The sequence below is a fragment of the Galeopterus variegatus genome, unplaced genomic scaffold (assembly GCF_000696425.1).
Source record: "Galeopterus variegatus unplaced genomic scaffold, G_variegatus-3.0.2 Scaffold43, whole genome shotgun sequence".
Classification (NCBI taxonomy): domain Eukaryota; kingdom Metazoa; phylum Chordata; class Mammalia; order Dermoptera; family Cynocephalidae; genus Galeopterus; species Galeopterus variegatus.
In genome coordinates, this window is record NW_007726154.1 from 93,348 (window position 1) to 115,932 (window position 22,585).

Here is a 22,585-nt window from a genome sequence, read left to right on the forward strand (position 1 = left end):
TTTAGGAAAAAAAAAAAAAAAAAAAAAAAAAAAAAAAAGACAAACAAACACTGGAGAAAAAAAAAGTCTCATCTGAGATAAATACATCAGATGATGATCTGGAAATTGGTTAAAGGAAGCACTTGAGAAGTGGTAAGAAAACAAAGCCAGAGCAAACAGAAGAGTAGGACACACACAAGTACAACTGATAGGAAAGAAAGCTTGTTAGAAATGTGGCAGCGGAATAAAAGTTAACAACTTCCTACTCTCAGGGGTCTTTACATGGTATAGTGAGGGTATGACATCACTCATCATTGGGGATTCTCAAGCCATTGATTGATTTAGTTTTATATTTTCAGACCACAGCCCTTTGGTTTCTCATGATTTAAAAACCTCTGAGTACGTGCATTCTACTTTTACACTTGGTCCCTTTTAGATTTAAGCAGTGTTGTACAAGTGCTCTGAGTTTCTATACATCCCATGCTGTGTAACACAGAAATGAATTAGGTGCCACCGTTAGAAACTACTAAAGGCCTAATGATAATGCTAACAACTCTCATATGAATAATAACAGCTAACATTTGAGAGTTGTTATGTGCCAGACTCTGTTTTTTGGATTTTAGGTGTGTGGCTCATTTCTTCCAAACAACTCTATGTGGAAGGTACTGCTATTATCTCTATCTTGTACATTAGGAAAGTGAGGCACAGTGAGGTTAAGCAATTTGCTCAAGATTTCAGATTAATCTGTAAGATGTAGAAGCGCTAGGATTTGAGTTCCTGTAGTTCAGCAAGAACGATGCTGTAGTATGTGGAGCAACCCACCGAAGCCCAGCAAATATTAAATCGAATTTTGCTCCACAGCTGTCTAGCACTGAATGGACATACTCTCAGGTAGTGCACAAAACCTCTAGCATCTCAACCAGAAGCTCTTTGAGAATGCAAATGAATCTGTAAGAAGTTCTGCAGTAGATTCACGACAGACTTCTCAAGGCAGGGGAAGCCAGCTGCAGAGGTTGAGATGAAGACCTGCTATGTAAACCATGTCACAAGGTACCATTCATTAGTAATTGATTTCATGCTCAGAGGTACCACCCAGATTGGCCAGATGAAAGAAACTGGAGATTGGGTTGGTGTCTACATCTATTTTAGGAATAGATTCTCCCTCAAATCAGTATGGGAAAGGGGCCCACTATAAATAATACATTTTTTTGAAGTGCACACATGTTTTTATTTGCTAATGAATTTTAATCTTGGAAACAAAGATAGCTTGATCATGACCTCTGCCTTGGATAAAGTGGGGAAAATGCTTTAATTTGGAAGAGAGTGACTTTTAAGAGCTGAAAATAGGAGGCTAGGAGACAAGACCTAGTTTTGAGTCTCACCTGTGTGTCTTTAGAGATTAACTTAAGCTTTCAGAGCCTCAGTTTCCTCATTGAAGAAAGGGGCTGACAATCATAAGATACTGTCATACAGCTGTGAGGATTAAAGGAGCTAATGGATGTACACAAGAACCATTGATTGTATGAAGGAGTAGGGGTCTTCTTCTGTAGAAGACCCCCTACCCCAATGTTCCTCTACAGAAGAATGGACATGGAGTCAACTCCATACACTGAAGTTTGACACAGCAGTAAAAAGGAGTGGAAAAAGAGTGGAAAGGATTCATGGATGAATTGCATGAAGAGAGGGTTGAGAAGAACAAGCAAATTGTAGAAGAATATGAACAGAATGAGACCATTTATTTTGCATGATCAGCAACATGCAGAAAAAGATACAGTCGTCTCTTGGTATCCACAGGGGATTGGCTCCAAGGCCCCATGCTCCCCAGATACCAAAATCTGCAGAGGCTCAAGTCCTTTATATAAAAAGGCATAATATTTGCATATAACCTATGCACATCCTCCTGTAAACTTTAAATCATCTCTAGATTATAATACCTAACACAATGTAAATACTATGTAAATAGCTGTTATACTCTATTTTTATAAGTAATACATTTAAAAAAGAATAAGAAAATCCTCTATAGTACTTTTATGCACCATATGATTTTGGTTAAAAGATCATCATTTACCGGTTTTGACATGCAAGTAAAGTGAAATAGCATAAGTGACCAGGATAGGATACCTCACTCCATTACCACATCTTGGCATTATTCTTTCTGCATTGCCCCTGAAATCCATCATAAACTTTCATTTCCAACCTAATTTTTTCCCATAGGTGACTGACATCGGTAATTCCGATCTAGTTTTACCTGCCACTGACCTCTCATCTCGGAAACTCTGCTATCTCTGTTACCTCCCTCAAATCTCTGTGCTCTGCCTTGCACCAGCCTCCTTGGGCTGGGCAGGAAGGGTCCAGTTTCCATCCTGGGCTTCATCATCTCTAGTTCCCCAGTGCTGAGCATCCATTCTAAGTTGATCTTCCCGTGCCTACCTAGGATGAAGCCCTCACATACCCCGGTGGCTCAATTGTCCTGAACAAATGAGGATTAGAAAAAATTCATTCAGAACTTGGGACTCATTTGACTTTACCTATACAAGAGGCTATAGAAAATGGGATTTGATTGTTTTGGCTTTTGAGGTGCAAAGTGTTCAGGTTCCCACTTAAAACTAATCTCCTTGTACTGTCTCCGTTAGACCCAGATAAAAAGTTCAGTAAGACATTTCTTTCTAGAAAATGACAAGTATCCTGCCAACTTCCTTTTGATGAAGCAATAACAATGCTTTTAATTCTGCCTCCTGACTCTCTACATGAAGATCATTGAAGGAGCGGATAGAACAAGAAAATGAAATTTTAGATATTATGGAAATGAAACGCTCAAATGACACAAATGACAATGGGCAATTTTCACATCACTCAATAAACTGAGGATCTATTCAGCCCTTATTTATACCCCGAATTATTTTGAGTTTAACTTTTTTTTTTTGAATGTGAAGAAGTAAATTTCTCACCCTTAGCCATGCAGGAGCGAATATTCCTAACCCAAAACTTTCAAGGACAGAAGCTGACTACTTTGTTGGGAAAGGGACAACAAACCCATGGGGATTCTCCACTGAAGAGTGAGGACACTGCTTTTTAAAAAAAAATTTTTTTTTTTGCTGTCAACAACAAAATACATCTTGCAGAAGTAGTGTGACAACATTTGAAATGAGGCAGCCCCCCTCTTCAAGAAATAACTTTTTCTTATTAGTGTATTCCCACGGGCATTGGCAAGGAAAATCTTTTTTCCTTTAACTACTGATTCAGTGACCTGAGAATTGGGTCAAAATGAACAAAATAACCCACACTCTGTCTTTTACTTTGCTTTAGAAAGAAAGTCCTTAAAAATAGTGTATTTTTTTTTTCTTTTTGTCTTTTTTACTGACCGGCAATGGGATCGCAACCCTCGGTGTTGCGTGGCATTGGCAAGAAAAATCTTTTTTCCTTTAACTACTGATTCAGTGACCTGAGAATTGGGTCAAAACGAACAAAATAACCCACACTCTGTCTTTTACTTTGCTTTAGAAAGAAAGTCCTTAAAAATAATGTATTTTTTAAAAAGGAAACATATGCCTAAATGACAGATAGATGGATATGCTTTTTTAAAACGTTTATGACTGTGGTTGTGGTTTTCATGTTAGTTGCAATTTCAATAAATATTTGTAGATTGAAAAAAAAATTTACCCATTTAAAGGATATAGTCACAAATGTGTTTAACAATCACCACTGTCAATGAACAGTGAACATTTTTATCTCCACAAAGACAAAGCCTGTGCTCTTTAGCTATCTCACTTCTACTTTTCTGCCTCCCAGCCTAATCTACTTTCTGTCTCTTTGAATTTGCCTATTAGGACATCTCATATAAATAGAATAATATAATAAGCAGTTTTTGTGACTAGATTCTTTCATTTAGCGTAATGTTTTCAAGGTTAATCCATGTTGTAGCACATATCAGTTCTTCATTTCTTTTTATGGCCAAATAATATTCCATTGTGTGTGTGTATATGTATATACCACATTTTATTTCTCCATCCATCCATTGATGGACATTTGAATTGTTTCCAATTCTTGGCTACTGTGAACAGTGCTGTTATGAACATTTGTATACAAGTTTGAACCCCTGTTTTCAATTCTAGGTATATACCTAGGAGAGGAATTGCTGGTTTATATGGTAATTCTCTATTTAACTTTTTGAGGAACTGCTAAAGTGTTTTACATGACAGCTGCACCATTTTACATTCTTACCAGCAATGTTTGTGGTGTCGGTTTCTCCACACCTTCTCTAATAATTGTTATTTTCTGTTTTTTTAAAAAAATTATACTTATGGGCCGGCCCGGTGGCGCACTGGATAAGTGCGCCGCTTGGGAAGCGCGGCGGCGCTCCCGCCCGAGGGTTCGGATCCCACATACAGACCGGTTCCCGCTCGCTGGCTGAGTGAGGCGCGGGAGCAACACCGATGGTTGCAATCCCGTTGCCGGTCCCTGGTCCGGTACGGGGGCAACACTGAGGGTTGCGATCCATTGCCGGACATGGAAAAGACAAAAAAAAAAAAAAAGAAAAAAAAAATTATACTTATAGTCATTCTAGTGGAAGCAAAGTTGTATCTCATTGTGGTTTTGATATTTATTTCCCTAACGACTAATAATGTTGAATATCTTCTCCTGTTCTTGTTGATCATTTGTATATTTTCTTTAGAAAAATGTCTATTCAAGTCCTTTGCCCATTTCTAAATAGGGTTGTTTGTTCTTTTGTTATTAAGTTATAAGAGTTCATTATGTATTCTAGATACTAGGCTTATCAGATAAATGATTTGCAAATATTTTCTCCTATTCTGTGGGTTGTCTTTTCACTTTTTTGATAGTGTTCTTTGATGCACAAAAGTTTTTATTTTGATGAAGTCCAATTTATTTTTTCTTCTGCTTGTGTTTTGGGTATCCTATCTAAGACACCATTGCCAGATCTGAGGTTATGGTTTATTCCTATGTTTTCTCCTAAGAGATTTATAGTTTTAGCTCTTATATTTAGATTTTTGATCCATTTTAAGTTAACTCTTGTAAATGGTCTGAGGTGAGGACCTAGAGTTATTCTTGTGGAAAGACTTTTTCCTCTGACTCAATTTCTTTAAGATATTTGGTTTTTCTCCAAAAAATAATGTATTTTTTTAAAAGGAAACATATGCCTAAATCACAGATAGATGGATATGCTTTTTTAAAATGTTTATGACTGTGGTTGTGGTTTTCATGTTAGTTGCAATTTCTTTTTTTTTTTTTTTTTCCTTTTTGTCTTTTTTCGTGTCCGGCAACGGATCGCAACCCTCAGTGTTGCGCCCGTACCGGACCGGGACCGGCAACGGGATCGCAACCCTCGGTGTCACGCCCGCACCTCGCTCAGCCAGTGAGCGGGAACCGGTCTGTATGTGGGATCCGAACCCTCGGCGGGAGCGCCGCCGCGCTCCCAAGCGGTGCACTGTAGCAGTGCGCCACCGGGCCGGCCCGTTAGTTGCAATTTCAATAAATATTTGTAGATTGACAATGCTCAATAATTTTCCTTTTCCAAAAATTTCTTTTGCTGTTTTTCCTTTATTTCTCTCTCTCCTTTCTCCTCTTCCTTCTTCTTCTTCTTCTTTTTTTTTTTTTTTGCTTCTTCTTTATTTTCTTTATTTTTCCTGGCTAGGGAGAACCTTAATCTAATGTTTTCAGCAGTGTCAGTTTTTCAAGAAAAATGAAATATTTCAAATAATTCATTACAAATAATTTAAAATATATGACTCTGCTTGTGACAGTCATGTTGAGGACATGATTCTCAGCCTTTGGATGCTATTTTGTCTCTCTATAAGTGGAGAACTTTACTCCTAGGAAAGATGGCACTTGAAAACAGCTGTTAAATATTTCCTAGTTCTTGTTTATTCCCTCTGTATTCAAATCTATTACACAGGAAACATTTCTTCTTTCTTTACACCTGAATTTACAGTTTCAACTGCAATCCACTTTAATAATCTTTTGGATGGGAAAAGATACTCAAGAAATTGTGCTTTTATGAACACATTTATGACAATATGCATTTTCAAGGTGAGATAGAATACAAATTTCATCACGTGTGTCTTTCTCAGAGACAGTAAATAAGCAGTTTCAAGGATAAATGTTGTATAAAATATGTCTATTTAGGAGTTCTTTTCTGTACTTTCTTGAACTAATATTACTTGCCTAGAGAGAGCAGCCCTATGTTGTTTCTATATAAGGGTTAGATAGAGATTTAACAAAAATCTCATTGGAAAACAATGACAATGTTCAAACAGATAAAGTACTAAAAACAAATGACCTAGTTTCTTTTCTCTGGGTGAAGTGCTCTTTCACAATTTACACACATTAATTAATTTTTGTCATTGTAGTAATTTGTTTCAGCTTATACTGTTTATTAGTATTTGATAAGAGGAACATGTTTCCAAATTTTGTTTTATGGAAGAAACAGACATTTGGAAACATGAAAGAGGGCACAGTAAAAGTATGACCGAACCCCAAATGTGTGGTTGCAAGACACAGGAAGCTATTTCCATGTGAGGCTTGGAGCATTCCTAGGGATTATTCAGGGGTATCATAAAAAGATATTTTTCCAAAATAGTATAAATTCAGTTCAGCCTGAATTTGAGTTTTGGAGTACTTAATAAATAATTGATAGGATGAAATATTTTTTGTCAACTGTTTTATAGTTTTTCCCTAGGAAGTTTGCTCTTGCATAGATAAAATAGCAAGTCTGTTAGGTTACAAATATATTGATTAGGAAAACCAGGTGCTAGTCATGCGATAAAGATAAGCTTCTTTCCTTTTTTCAAACTTACTTTGAGAATGCCTAATGTGTTTGGGAGAATCAACCTCACTCCTCCATACTTAGAAGAAAGCTTCCTGTTAATTTCTCTGGCTCCCCGAAACTTACACTCACATTTTCCCAAGAAATCAGCTGCACAGTGGCAGAGCCAGGTCAATAGACACCTGCTTACAGGCTTTATTAAGGTTACTAGGCAATAGAGGAGCTGCAAGGTAGATCTGGTGGTGGCTAGGAGGTGGTCTGTGCGTGGTGACTGGCAGAGCACCTAGGCATGTCTGTCTCTAAAAATCCTATGAAAGTGAAAACATCCAGCAATGGTAACTAATGAGACCATTAAGAGCAATTAATAGAGTTAACAACTTTGTCGTTAAAGCCAAGTACAGTGACCTAGGGAGTTAGCCAGGAGGTAAGGGTTAACAGCAACCTTATGAGCAACCGCTTGCGGTATTATGTGTGCCCTTGGGAATTTTAAAAAGCTTTGTGCTTCTTTGGAACTTCAGGACAACCCCTTGAAAGTAAGCAGGGCAGTTTTTGTTATTGTCATGTGATGGATAAGGTTAAAAAGCTCCTATACATTAGCAGAGAACTCAGAAAAAGCTTGAATTTAAATTATTTCAGGAAGATAAATTTAGCGAGATCTTACGATGGATGAAAAGCCCCGTTTACACTAACAGCTGGGGAGCGGGCTGAGTGCATGAGATATGGGAATGAGACCCCCAAAAGGGAGATGGGAGAGAGTTTAAGAATTTACAATACTTCATAATTGGACTGAGCATTGCTCCCAGGTCAGTGTGGTTGATTATTCAGTAATGGAAGTGCCATTTCCTAGCCTACTCCCCACAGACACTAACTTTCTCAGGGTTTCCACCCTTAACAGGAAATGGAAAGCCCAAAATTTGACTATTGTTTGCTGAGAGATACATAGTTAGTTGTTTCTATATCTGTTTTAAACCCAGTGGGAGTCAGCTTCTCTTATTAACTACAGTGTTAATGTCCAATTATAGACAGTCATCGCTTTGGAATGGCTGAGCCCACTTCTTTAAGAATGCATCTCCTAAGGAAATAAAGACAAGCAAGAGCATCATGTATATAAAAGAGAGACAGGCTTCCATGTCAGATAGGTCTGGATTTGAATCCCACCTCTGAGTATTTGCAGTAAGGAGGACACTTGCCTTCACTGAGCCTCAATTTCCCCAGCTTTAAAAATGAGAATAATATCTACCTCTGCTGGGGCCTTGTCAGGGTTAAATTAAATGACATAAATTTTATTTAAGTCAGTTGACATTAAAAAAAGGAAACTCATCATGGTAAACCTATGTGATTGCATTATTCTGCAGATGACTAAGACAGGACTTTGTCTCTGATAACAAACGCCATGATTTTAAAAGATGGATCATAATGTCTTTCTGGATATATTCATACTGCAAAAATTATTAACACCGTGGATCTAGTAGAAGCCAAATTAAGCTGCTTTCCCATGCTATGCCACTGTCATGCAGGATGCATGCTCTGGGCAGATTTCACGCATTTTTGTCATTGGGTTGGCAGAACTGTCAGATGCCAGTTTTGAAAGATGAGGCTATCTACAGATGCTTGCATAACATAGTTAAGCAGAGAAACAAAAATGAAAATATCCCTCGGCCATTCACTGCCTGCTGGGTAGCTTCTGTTTGTGCTTCCAGATGCACTTTCCATCCTGCTCCCACTGCCCCGGGCCCAGAAAATCAGATCTGTACTCCTCCATGAGGACTTCACTGCCCTGTGCCTTCTGGTTCAGCTCAATTAATGGGAGCCATCAGCAGGGATTGAAAAATCAGAGAGAGTGAATGACAGGCATATATTTCCGCATCCCCTTTCATGGGGTTGCCACATCCTGGCTGTGTCCTGAGAACAGCAGTCCCAAGTCTCTGTGGGGCAGCTCTCACCACACCGCTTTTCTGTCTTCCGTCTCCTACAGCGTTCCTGCCACTTGTCTGTTGAGGCCCACAGGTGGGAACAGTCCCTGCTGTTACTTGCCCCCAGTGTATTGTCTACACATTTGTACTAGGATAAAACATGGGTCTGTCAATTTTGCAGAGCAAAAATGATCAAATATCGGCAATTTCATACTCAATCTAATAAATAGATACATTATTAAACTGTTTTGAATCATCCAATTAAAAAGTGCAAGCCATTAATTGATGAAGAAAAGCTTTGTTAAAATTAAGGAAGCCAGGTTTGCAGAGGAGATGGCAGAGAGGCATCTGAAGATTTTTTGAGATAGAAATATTTACTGAGGGCAAAATGACAATTAAATATTAGGAGCTGTGATCATAAGTTATTTAAACACTGAGTTAATAAAAAAGAATTTCTATAAAGTAAGTGGTTATTTGGTATCAGTACCAAACTGATTTGATTTTTTAAAAACCAATTTGGTAGTTCTGGGAACCTACTCAACCAGTTTGGTGTTGCTAAGCCCTTGTGACTTGTAATTAGAGACATCACAGCGATGTAAATGACAGAACACAAACGGAGAGTAGGGAGACCTGGATTTGAGTACTTGCTTCCCCTCCAGCCAGTTGTACGATTTGGGGCAAATCATGTTGCCTTATCATTATCAGGTTTCTGATCTGTAAAATGAGGAGTCAGGATTCAATAACCCCCAAATCCCTTTTAGGTCTGTTTTTTGTTAGTTTGTAACACCAGGGACCAATATCAAAGGAGTGGCAAAGTCTCAGGCTGCTTCTCCTCTGCCTGCTCATTTGCTTCATCCACATTTGGCCAATGATTCCCAAACTTGGCAGCACAGGAGCCAGGCCAGGGATTTATCCCTCGGCTCCACCTCACAACTACGAAATCTCTAGCATCGTATGGACAGTAGCTATCTAATATGTACGAAATTCACCCAGTTGATTCTGAAGTGCGTCCAGATTGGAGAACCACTGTGGAAAACACTATCTTGGAGATAAAGAGAGAAGACTGAAGACAAATTTGAGTTATTGTGAACAACTCTCAGGACAATTCTGGTGGAGGAAATCCAGAATGGTTCTCAGTAATGGAGCTAAATGATTTCTGCTCTCATGCTTTCTGTAATGCTCAAATAGAAGGAAGACGCTCACCAGATTTGCTTGTTACAATGGCGCACGTGGGCATGAGTCTCATGGATGTGTGTCCTGTTGCCCCCAAATTCTTTTGCTTTCCCTTACGCAATACAAACCTTTTTCAAAGCATGCATACACAGAACATGGTAATATAGTCATGCATGGCTTAACATGGGAATACCTTCTGAATAATGTGTCATTAGGCAATTTCATCATTGTGTGAACATCACAGTGTGTACCCACCCAAACCTAGATGGTATAGCCTGCTACAACATACCTAGGCTACATGGTATAGCCATCACAATCTCATGGGACCACCGTCATGTATGGGGTCTGCTGTTGACTGAAATGTTGTTATACAGCTCATGACTGTATTTATATGGCTCAGAGTAAGTGCATAGCTGCTCATAGTTGAGGTGACTGGCCCAAAGCTAGCCTGGCACCAGAACACTGAAGGAATTAATGGCACACTGGGGTCACTGGGAAGCACTGCCCCAGTGCACCTAGTATCATCTACGTTCACATGATGTCCTCAGTACGTTTCCCATAGATGTCAATAAATTACCAATTACTCACGAAAACTCATGGTTTGTTGTATGATTCTTATTTGCTTGTGATTTAATTATTCACAGCCCTCTACTATAGCATGTAACAATTACTTTCAGAAACTACATAGAAATGACATACCTCACTTAATTCAAAACTTGACTGTAAAAGCAAATATGATTACATATATAAACCACTGCTGAAGTCAAATACTAACACTGCATTCCCTGCTTACAGGTACTGTATCCTTTAAAATAAAATTAAAAACCTAACAGTGCAGTGCTCACCGGGTCCTTTCGTACAAGATCTCCATTGGGCACAACTTCAACCAGGTGGATGATAATAATCATAGAATTCAGAATGTAGGTAAGAAACATGTTCTTGTGCAGTGTCACCCGTTGGCAGCTAAGGTTCCTGGAAGAAAAAGTGACATAAAGCATTAACCAGTGCTGAAACGTGAAGTACTGGGAAAAAATGCTTTGGTAAGATTTTTCATGATTTCCTTAGCAACTGATGAGAGAACATATAGAAATAAGTGAGGCAGGTCCCATCTTTAAGACTCCTTACTACTTTTCTTCCTGATTTTTAAAACAGCTTTAAAATCAGTTTGCCAGTCATACTTTTTCATCCCAGGGGGAGTTAATACAATAACTGAAATAGTGAGTGATAAAATAGCTATTAATTGTAACAAATATTGTAGAATCAATTAAGAGAAGTGCTCTTAGAAGAGAAACCATGAGGGTTTGGAGTGTGCTTCAAATGAAAAGTGCTCCGTTCGTTGTTGTAACCAGGAGAAAGGATGTGGCCAAGGGGTCACAGAGCGTTAAGTCAGAAGCAAGGCTGCAGTGACAACGGATGAAATCCACGTCCTTGAGCCATTACATGTGCAAGCTTCTTTCCCTATTTCTGTTGTTCTGTGGGTGAACAGCATGCCATGGTATGACCAGCAGTTATCTTTGGTGTCCTGTCATGTCAGCAGTGGGTTGGAAAAAAGGAGGCCATCTTTTATACCGTTTATTTAGTGGTTTCCCTTGAGGAACAGGAAGGCAGGCAGAGATGTCTAAATGGTGAATACGACACAAGATAAAGACACCTGTCCATCCAATATGTAGATGTGACATGAAATAATAGGGAATATTGAGTAAATGGTACAGGAGTCAGTGTTCCTTCTGGTTGTCACCGTGGAAGCCTCCTTTTTTGACCTCCATGATTACCTATTCTTTTGCCAATGTGGCCAATGTAATATTATATAATGTAATGTAGACAATATAATGCAATATAATGCAATAGATCTTCCAAGATCTATTTTTATTAATTTTCAGGCAAGAGTAATGCATATTTAAATTATTTAATAATCACAAAAGCAAGAGTACCAATGGATATCCATTGGTCGAAATGGATAATAGTGAATGTTCTATTATCCTTTTCTTGAGAGACTACAGTGAGACATTTAAGTATTTAGGATTATTCCAGAAAAATGCAAATTGAAATATTGTAGGAGGAACTTATGGAATGGGTGAATTTATTGAAACTTGCTGAAAATGGTCAAGAACCAGACTCAAATGAATGTCTACTTATGTGACTTTCCCAAACCAGTCTTCCCTAAGGGTATCTTCATGTTAGCTCTCTTGTTGACATTTTCTATTGACACCTAGTAGTGAGAGGTCTTGCTGAACTAGTTGGATGTTTATATTCAATCTCTCTCCATATTACTGCTCCTAAGTGTTTTTTCCTGTAAAGGTCCTAAACCAAATCATATTCTAAAGAGGCTGTCTTCTGTCTTTAACTGGTGGACCAGAAATAACGTCTATGTCATCGTGAATGTTATTAAAATTTTTGTACATTTAAGGTTTTAGTATTTTCTTTTTTATAATTTAAATCACTGAAACTTTTTATTCTCTAGGATGAGGAAGGCATAGAAGTTTGATTTTCGTCTTTGAAAATAACAAAGACTTTATATACATTTCTACATTAATTTTCCAGTAGCACAGGGATCATGATTCTTATTTGTTCTAGGGTTATGTAGCCCTGCCTTTTACCTTCCCCTGGATGCTCAGAATAAAATCACATTAAGATTAGAAGCATGCTTAATGATCTCATTCTGAGTAATATCCCAAGATTTTTAGCGATGTATTGGCAGGTAGCATCCTATACAGTAACTACAAATTTCTCTGCAGGCTTCTTTAGCCTGCTGGTTTGAGGTGGACACCTGCAAGATGGCTCCTTTTTATAGACTCTGTAGGGAACATTTGAGGAGTTCCGCGGGCTTTAGAATGAAATTTCAGTGGGATGATTATGAATGGGGCATCAGCTCTCAGAAGTGGAACTGGATGACTTCTCACTTTGATTTCATGTAATCTTTATGAAATTGACTGTATTTTGCAAAATAACTCAACCCTGGGAATATAGAATTAATCAAGGAGGTGATAATTATATTTTGCTCAGGTTTCACACAGATGATGCCGTTTGAGTGCATAAGTTATAAAAAAACTTCTATTGTAATATACAGTAAAGATCTTGAGGATGATGTTGAGTGTTCGAAAAAAAACCAGACAATTTTGCTCATTAAAAGATAAAGTCCAATGATATATGAGAATTACTTTCTACTTTCACAATCACTTTTAATATTCCTGAAATCCAGATATAAAAAAAATTTGAAGAGTCAGAAACATACTTTAATTTTAAGAAAACAGATGTCCTTGATATTTTTAGTTTGGGTATGCTTAGGATATGATTGAGAACAAGTATAAAAATCTTACATGATTTCTTCTGGGTTTAAATATTTGGCATCTTAACATGTATGTTTTTTATATCTCATTTGTCTCTTGTGTCTGTTCTGGAGAAGAAGCTATTTCAGTTTATGTCTTCTCACTACTACATTCAGATTATAAGCCAATAAGACTTGTTTTTTTTCTCCCTAGATTAAATTGCTGTTTGGTGGATTCTTGGAATTCAGAGACAGGAGGACAAAGTCAGTGGCTGCCCTCACACTCTCTCAAGGGTTTGACCAGAATCACTTTGCTTTGGGACCAAATAGAGTTGAGAAATATTTCACTTTGACCATGTGCTGTACTTTTAAACACTCATCTTCAATGGCTTAATATAGAAATGATAGCTGGAAGAACATTCTTATTTTCTTTGCTAATTTGGCTCTCACATCTCATCACTTATTTAAGTGACTGGAGAAATAAGAAACTAAGAAATATCCCCTTGACATTTCTTACCTTTAAGTCCTGTCCACACTTATTAATTACATGATTACATATTTGGGGGATATTTCTTTCAATTTCTTTTGGTTATGTTTTTACAAACTTTAAGAAATAGACTTTTAGTGTCAGACTTTTTCATCAAAGCTGTATGAGGGCCATGATGATGTATTTATTCACTGTGGCAAAGCACAGCTGAAAAATGAACAGCCAGTCCAAGATTAATAATGTTACATGTTATCTTCTGTATTGTGATCATTATAATTGAAAAAACTCTTCTATTCTAATCTAGTAATTAATACCTCATGTCTCGTTCCTTCATTTATCAGTTTTTCTCCTGTTAAGCCACTTAAAGAAAGAGCTCATTGTCTGCTTACTTACGTTTTATTTGCTATTCAGCTAAAAGATTACTATTCTGTTATGTTGCTTAGTCAGAATCTCGATTAAGAGGTAGACAAAGATTAAAATAGGACCAAGGAAAAAAAATAGTTGTCTAAGGATGTGTTTACAAGTGATTATTCTCCCCTCGCTTTAATTCTCTTTAGTACTATCATGGTAATATTTTAACAAAAATCAAGTTAAGATTCTATTATTCTATATATAAATCACTGTATATTTAATCACATATTACATCTTTTGAGTGTGGAGGATTACTTGTAGTCTAAGCTTATAAAAGAAGTTTTCTTCATCATTTGTACAATACCACTGCAACTATTATTACTACTGATAATAATGATAATGGTGGTAACAATTATAATGATATGAAACACTTATATTTCACTTATTATATGTCAGATACTAATCCAGGTACTTTAAGTGTACTATTTCATTTCTATCTAATTTACTTCAGTTTCTAACATGTGGGGCATCTATAAAGAATACACATGTGGCTTACTCTGAACCTACATTTGTGAATATATTTTAGAAAGCCAGTTTAGGTCTATGTTATGAATGCTTTATTTTCGCCAAGGTTTGCTGTGATGCAAGCATATGTAACAGTTTCTGATTTAAATGTACAGTTATCTGAAAAGCTCCTATTTTCCACTTACCTAAAGATGACAAGACACTTTATGATGTATTCCAGTTGTTCCCTGTGTGTTTTCTCCTATTTTGCTTTTTGGTATAATTGTGTATGCATACAACCAAAAGACAAGCATCATTTGACTTAGGCTTGCATGTGCTTGTTTATTTCTTATTCTTACTTATGCTAAAGGGTCTCCAAATTGTATTCTTCTAGAGATTTAGCTGAGGGGTCTTATTAAATGGCAATTTTCAGGCCATTTCCACAGATGACTTCTCCTATGTTGACTCTAGAGCTTGTTGACCATTACCTAAATTAGCAGATAACAATAGGAATCTCTAATAAAGGAATCTTCTGCATGAATAAAACAAACAGTCCCTCTGCCTGTGGGGAAGTCTATAGTGAGAGTTTCCATATTTATCCATACATAGAAAATATATTTATATAAATATGCATATTTATACACACTTAGTTTCAACTCCATCCACACAATGGAGAACAGAGTATCAAGATTTTTCCTAGTCAATCTCAGTCTTGGAAACAAAATATAAAATATCCAAATTACAGGAAGAGGACAGTATAAAAGAAGTGGAAGGAAATCCATATTAGTGTAGATGTCAGAATTCTCATAAAAGGCTAATGGAATTTTATTCCTCACAGTGTCTTAGAAGATAATTAAAGTTAACGGTACCAGGCTTGAAAGGGCAAAGAACTGGCACTGGATAGTGGGCCATCTCCCTCCAGAGACTCTCCTTTTTTTTTTTTTTCCTTTTTGTCTTTTTTACTGGCCGGTAATGGGATTGCAACCCTCAGTGTCGAGCCTGCACTGGGGACTGGCAACGGGATCGCAACCCTCAGTGTTGTGCCCGCGCCACGCTCAGCCAATGAGCGGGAACCGGTCTCCACATGGGATCCGAACCCTCGGCGGGAGCGCCGCCGCACTCCCAAGCGGCGCACTCTCCAGTGCACCACCGGGCCGGCCCCAGAGACTCTCCTTAATCCTGGTTGAGTAAGTCAAAGCCAGAAGACAGACTCAGGACCTATCTTCCTTCCCTAGCTAACCACTGTCATGGCCTCACCAACTTCATTTCTCTTCTGGTCAAATCCACTTGTGATACAGCTCATAATTATTCAGGGTACATGTGAACTTGCAGCCAGAGCCTTCATACATTAGAGTGGGGGTAATAGCAGATGGAGGATCCTCTTCTCTGTACCTATAGCAACGTTAGTCCTGGTGAATGGAATTTTACCCTATCACCACAGCATACTTATGAGCTCACAGGACTGTCTTATTTTGGAAAGGAAGCATCTTGCCTTTGAAAATGCTATGAATCTATCCTGTTCTCCTCAGCAACAGGATAAAACTGCATATTTTAACTCAATTCATTTTTCCTTTACTTTTTTTTTTTTTTTTGTCTTTTTTCGTGACCGGCAATGGATCGCAACCCTCAGTGTTGTGCCCGTACCGGACCGGGACCGGCTACGGGATCGCAACCCTCGGTGTGTTGCCCCTGCTCCTCGCTCAGACAGTGAGCGGCCGGTCTGTATGTGGGATCCGAACCCTCGGCAGGAGTGCCGCCGCGCTTCCCAAGCGGCACACTGTAGCAGTGCGCCACCGGGCCGGCCCCATTTTTCCTTTACTTTATGGCTCCCAATATTGCATGTTTCTTATGATTTGCAAAAGACCCTTTCTAGCCCCTCTTGCAGAATTTACTATTTATTCCAAAAACTTAAAGAAGAAAATAAAAAGCAGATGCTGTAAGTGTGCTTACCTGTAAAACATGAAAATCCCCAGGGAAATCACTAAGGTGAAAATCGACAAAGAGTGACCCACAATAGCCAAATAGTACAGAACATATGCATTCTGGAAAAAAATTAAAAAAAACAAAACAAAACAAATAGATGAATCAATTATTATGAAAGAGAGAAAATAATTTCTATTTCTAAATATGAGTATAAATCAACAAATGTTCTCCTTTAAAATAATCTGCTAAAATTATAACAAATATTTCAGAAAATGAAATTATTTTTAATCTTTACCATGTCATTTTATGGAAATAAATTGACCTATTTTTAAAGAGTAAAGTTCCTTGAGATAAATTAAATCTTAATCAAAAATATATTTCAGAAGTAATTTTAAATATATTAAAATTATCATCCCTAAACCCAGTAAGTGATCCAGACAGGTTTTAACTTCTGGGATCTAGAGTACTTTTGCCACCTAAAATACTATATTTAATTGAGAAATGTATCCATCCTATCCTCTGTCAGAATTTTTTTTTATCTCCATATACTTCATTTCTAAGAAAAATCTATCCAACTTTCATTCATATTCTTTCAGTTGCCTTAAGAGTACCCCCATTTTTTTTAAAAAAAATATTCTTTTGAAATAGGGTTGCCTAAGTGTGTAAGATTAAATCAGCAGCTCATAATTTAAATGCCATTTTTGCATCTTAGAAGTTTTGTTTTTAAAAAATAAATCCTAGGTAGGTATCTTCAATTATTTTTACTATATTTGTACAAAATATTTGTGGAAATAATTTTAATCATTACGTTAGGTGCCTAGAGGGTAGTATTTCTTCTTAAAATTCTTTATTTCCTTGTTAGATGTGGCCAGGGTAGGTGAGAAGGCCAAACATGGCAATATGAGAATTATTTATTTGGACTTGCAGTATTTTTAGCAATTCAGTTAACATGTTTGTAATTTTTTTTTCTGTAAAATCATAATCAGCACTCATTCAGGAAATTCCTTACTCAGTGTCATGCCATTTTAATCAGACTTCATTAAGAAAACAGCTCTTCATTAGGGTGTAGACAGGCATCTGATTCTCAGGAGTGACTGAAAACTGTGTAAAGAGGTAACTGGCTTTGGTATGCTCAGCTTGTGCTGTGACAAGGTGTCCCTCTAGTCAACTGTCTTATGCTATTCATCTTATTTGTTTTTGTTGTTGTTTGTATTGTTTTTTTGTTTATTTGAGTTGTTTTTAATATAAGAAAAATTTTCTATACTCCTAAAGCTTCTTAACAGCAACCAACCAACCAATCAACAAACAAAAAAACACTGATATGTGTTTAGCTTCTAACTAAGCAATTATTAGTACACAGGCCTATAGTAGGTTTGTGTTGCAACCCCAGGATTGCTCAGAGATGCCCTGGAGAGCTAAACGTTAACCAACTGTTTCTCCCAGCTCTGCAGGGTGAGGAAGCTGGTTGTAAACTTAGTGATCTTCTCAGATTTCTGATGCATCTGAAGAAGAGAGAGTATCTGGCTTTTTCCCCCTGCATTGGCTTCAATGAATGTTTTTAAGCAGCAGTGGTATTCAAAATATTTAACAGCCAGTTAGATACATGTACTAAAAATTGTGAATGGACTCCTACTACAAGTAATCTAAACAGCCATACCTGAATCAATGGGCTGATGAGAAGCCCCACTTTAGGGGTTCCTAAATAAAAAAACTAAGGTCATGGCCAATGCTGGGGGGAGGGGCAACCATTAGCTGTGACCAATGAAAAAATCTGTAGTTTTGGAACTCTTCCAGGCGGAGAGAGATGTTAGAGAGTCCCTTGAAATGCTGCTAATCTCTGGCATCATAGGGAATCCCATCATCTGCTCTATGGACTATTCCTTGTGTATAAATGGCCTGATCTCATTTGCTCTTGGAGCTCCTGCTGACACTGAGTGTCAACCAGAGAGTGAAGTGTCATTTTCTCTAAAGCCACATCATAGAGTCCTTAGAACTTATAGGTAATCATCTGATTTCTTTCCATAAAATCTGTTGGCTTCTTGGTAGCAGGTATTTTACAGTTATGCCTCTATTTCCATGTACAAATAATGACATTGTTAACCAATACTGAAATCTGAAATAGAACCTACGTTCAGTTTCTCAGGCGTGAAAGCGTTACACATAGTATAGTTGGACCAGGTTCGATTGTTCTCAGGATGTTTAAACCAAACCCCTTTTTCATCACAGTATTTTGTAACCTTTTCTGTTAATGAAACAGAAGAGTTATTACGTTAATGTCTCAATATCCCAAGAAAGAAAAAAATAGTAAATTAGATCTTAAAAGCCATTCCAAAGTGTTAATCACTTTATAAGAACTTGAATATAAATATGAGTCAATAGAGACTACCATGAATCATGTATTACACAGGTGTTCTTGAATTTTATATTTTTGGCAGTGTCCATGTATCTGCACAAAATAATGTTCCAAACTTGATAAAAACAATAAGTTCCCTTGGGGATAAGCCATAATCTGAAAATTTCACTAAAATACTAGTCAGTGATAACAACTGTCATAACTAAAAAAAACCATTTGATAACTTAGTGTGTGCCAGACCCTCTATTAAGTGCTCTGTGTTAAAAATAAATAATGAAACTTTTCTTTGTCTTGTATTTTTCTTGATTATCAATTGAGTATATATCTGAGATTCTAGGTAAAGTCCATAAGGTTGTGAATTGCAAATTTAACAAAACAATATACACTGGGGAGAGGGATGAGTAAAACGTAGCTGAAAAGAGAGACAATATCTGTCAAGACATTAGCACCAGCAGGTTAAATACATTTTAAAACTAGCATATTGTTAGCAAACAACTGAAATAGTACTTGAATGGAATTAAAATGTAGCTGGCTTGTTTAAAAAAAATCTCACTTTGCTATCATAATACGGGCCTATGATATTTTAATTTGGTACCGAGATTCTGGAAGGTAAAATCCCATAAATGTTCATGCTTATCTATGTTCCATTCCAGCAACTTGAAAAATTAGAGATAATTTTGGTGGCTGCAAAGTAGTATTTAAATTCTAACCTTTTAATTGGCTAAGCAATTAGAGGAAACAATTATACTGAATTAAATAAAATAGAAATAATGAACAAGTAAACATTATAATGAAGGTATTTGCCAAATTTTAACTGAATTACTCAAATATTCTCTAGTTCTCCAAGGCACCCCTACAATGTGTTTTTTTTCTTTTTGTTCCAGAGGTCAAATAACAATTCTAGATTGGTATAATATGCAGAGATCTTACCAGTATATTTAGAACCTTCATAAAATTTTGATCTTTGATAATTACTTGGGGAAAATATTTTTGAAGCATTTCTTTGTGCTGACAAAGGCAAAATGTTGTCATACCTACTGATAACCCTTTAATATACGGCTTTTTTTTTTTTTTTTAACACAAGAAGTGTAATCACTGGACACTGCCATTGCTTTAAAGGTGAAGAAAGCAACTCATGCTAAAAATATTGGCTGAAATATCAGTAGTTTGGGTTAGTTGTATGCTAAGAGTTTGTACAAAAATCCTTTTGTTTTTGGCAGTTTTTAGGTGAAATTCATCATTTTTCATTGACTGAAATTCCAAGAATTAAAACCAAGATTTAAACTACAAATTGTAGATTTATTTATATATCTGCTCCAACAATTATTTACAGTGGATCTTAAAGAGCACATTTTTTCAAGTAAAATATATTTTCAAGCAAGCTGTTGGAAACATTGTTGCTTTACATAAATCTTTTTACAATGTTAAATAGAAAGTTGAAAACTGAATTTGCTGAGATAGCCATTGGACAAAAACTATTTCAAGCATCACTTTTGGGTACTAACAATGTTTGAAAAAGGGTTAGCACTAATCAGCACAGAAAAATTGACACTGAAAATCTGTCAACTTCGCTAATGTTATTTGTTGATGATGACCATTCATTCTAAGCTTACTTGCAATTTTAAAAAAGTGGCTTGTAATAGTAACATTTCATCTTTATTATACTGTTAGAAAGTAGTTTTTTAAAATAAAAATGAATATAATTTGGTTTTAACAAAGTTATGTCGCCATGTATGGGAAGTACATTGGATGCAGAAGGAGGGGATTTCCTCCTGAAGAAGTCCATTCCACTCATGGACAAGACTGTAGGAAATATTATTGTTTTGTTTCATTTTAACTAAAGTCTGGATCTAGGCATTTTATAGTTGTACCTGTTGCAAATAAAGAATTTTTCCTCCTTCACCTGACAGGTTTTTCAATATTTGAAGAAAGAATTATGGTTACTGAGTCTTCACTTTCCAAACCAAATATCCCCCGTTACTCATACCACCCCGTTTACTGTCTCCTCACAGCCTGGAGACTGTGCATGTGCTTTGATATTGATAATTCTCTCTAAAATACTTGAGGTGTGGTCTGATCCATGAAGGGTACGGCATGCTTCCCTCATTCTATATTCACGTGGGGGAAGTTTTTACAGGTTCTCAGGCCTGGAGATTCAACTTCTATTGATTTGGAGAGCGGCCAGGCATCAGCGTTTTTAAAAAGTTCACCAATTCCAAAGGGCGTCAGAGCTGAGAATCACTGTCCTAAACCATATTTTGACCATCTTGGCTCTGTGCCATTAATATCAATTGACTGACTTCAAGTGCAGGGCACCAAATGTCTCCTTGTTAAATTTTGCTTTATTACACTCTAGCATATTCCTTTACACTCTCAGTCTCTTGAATTTCAATGCTGTTCACTCTTTCACTACCTGTCTTTTACCAAGCACATTTTCTGAAATGAAACCTCTGACATTTCATTAAAGTGTTTTATGTGTCACTAACAAATTTCAGTTTGTTGAATATAGATATTTTTAAGACATGCTTTTCTTGTGAAGTGTATTATCCCCCAACTGCGACAGTTCTATCTGAAAACCAGGCTGAAAAGATGGATCTGTGCTTGGAAATCCATGTTTTGCTGATCAAAACCTTGCTTTTTAGTCAATATTTATAGCCACTTTGGCAAAAGTCCATTGCTCCTTTGGAACTTGCCTAGTAGCCTCAATTGCAGAACAGCTCTTTGTGCCAATCAAGTTACCTCTAATGTAGTTGTCAAATCAAGATTAATGAAGCATTATTTACTGCAAAGAGTCAATAAAGGACTGAAGGATTATCACCAAATAGCATTTAGGTAGAGTTTACAGGAATGTAGCTCTGAGTTGGGACACTGCAAAAGCCCTTTTCCTTCTTCATATACCAACTTTTTCATCAAAATGTCAATTACCAGAAGTGGCTGGCCTGCACTGGTTTTAAAAGAAGCCCCCTGTAATCCTACTTCCATTACCTCTGTCTTTCCAGAGTGGAAATTTGGTTTCAGGGCCAAATGAGATCTTATCCTTGAAGGAAGCACAAAAAGCATCTTCCAAATATTGTCTCAGGGATAAATTCATTATCTCTGCTCTGAGATTCTAGAGCTACTTAAACATCCTCTGCAGGCTCAGGCTCACTTTATTCTGGGGAGCAAATCTCACTCTTTAACAGGGACTTTTGTGTTGTGTCTGTAGCTGATCCCATTTAAATTTAGCATCTAGGCCTTCTTTATAACTAAAATTTATACCCCTTTTCAGTATCTTAATCCCAGATTTGTTTCTATGGGACAGATTTTCTATCAGTTTCATGAAACAGAACTCTTCTGGTCCTGACACTCACAGTTCCTAGAGCTGGGCTACTGCTACCTCTCACCCCTCTGGAGCCTCCTTCCTCCTTTCCCTGCATCAGACACATCTCGTGCTGTGCTCTGCCTCCCACTGGCACAGCTACTTATGCACTTGGGTGAGCCTCTCTGGTGCTGGCCACTTTCTTATCTGGACCACCTTCATTGTTTATTACTGTTTCATCTTGGCTGCATATTTAATCACACGCAGAACTTAAAATCCTGATAACCAGGCTGCACTCCAAACCAATTAAATCAGTATCTCTGGGATGGTACCAGGCATCAGGGTTTTTTTTTTTCAAAGTTCCCCAGCTTCTCAGTTAATTTTTGAATCACTCACTTACCACTATTACCTACCCAATCCCATTCTCCACTCCTTTACATCTCCTAGTCTCCGGTTGAGGCTGTTACACAACCTACATGCTCCTGCATTGCTCCTGAGCACTAACCACAGAATGTCTTGAATTCTAGACCTGCAACCTGTTTGGATACCTGACAATCC

The 22,585-nt window shown here is 37.2% G+C and overlaps 1 protein-coding gene across 1 annotated transcript in view; it reads right to left on the reverse strand.

Annotated features, from left to right (window-relative positions):
- CALCR (calcitonin receptor) overlaps positions 1–22,585 on the reverse strand; it is a 134,086-nt gene that overhangs the window by 25,203 nt on the left and 86,298 nt on the right. The window contains exons 6-8 of the mRNA XM_008571574.1: positions 18,506–18,618; positions 16,404–16,495; positions 10,692–10,818 (exon numbers count right to left, since the gene is read on the reverse strand). Coding sequence (XP_008569796.1) covers positions 10,692–10,818; positions 16,404–16,495; positions 18,506–18,618 — 332 coding nt within the window. The remainder of the gene's footprint in view (positions 1–10,691; positions 10,819–16,403; positions 16,496–18,505; positions 18,619–22,585) is intronic.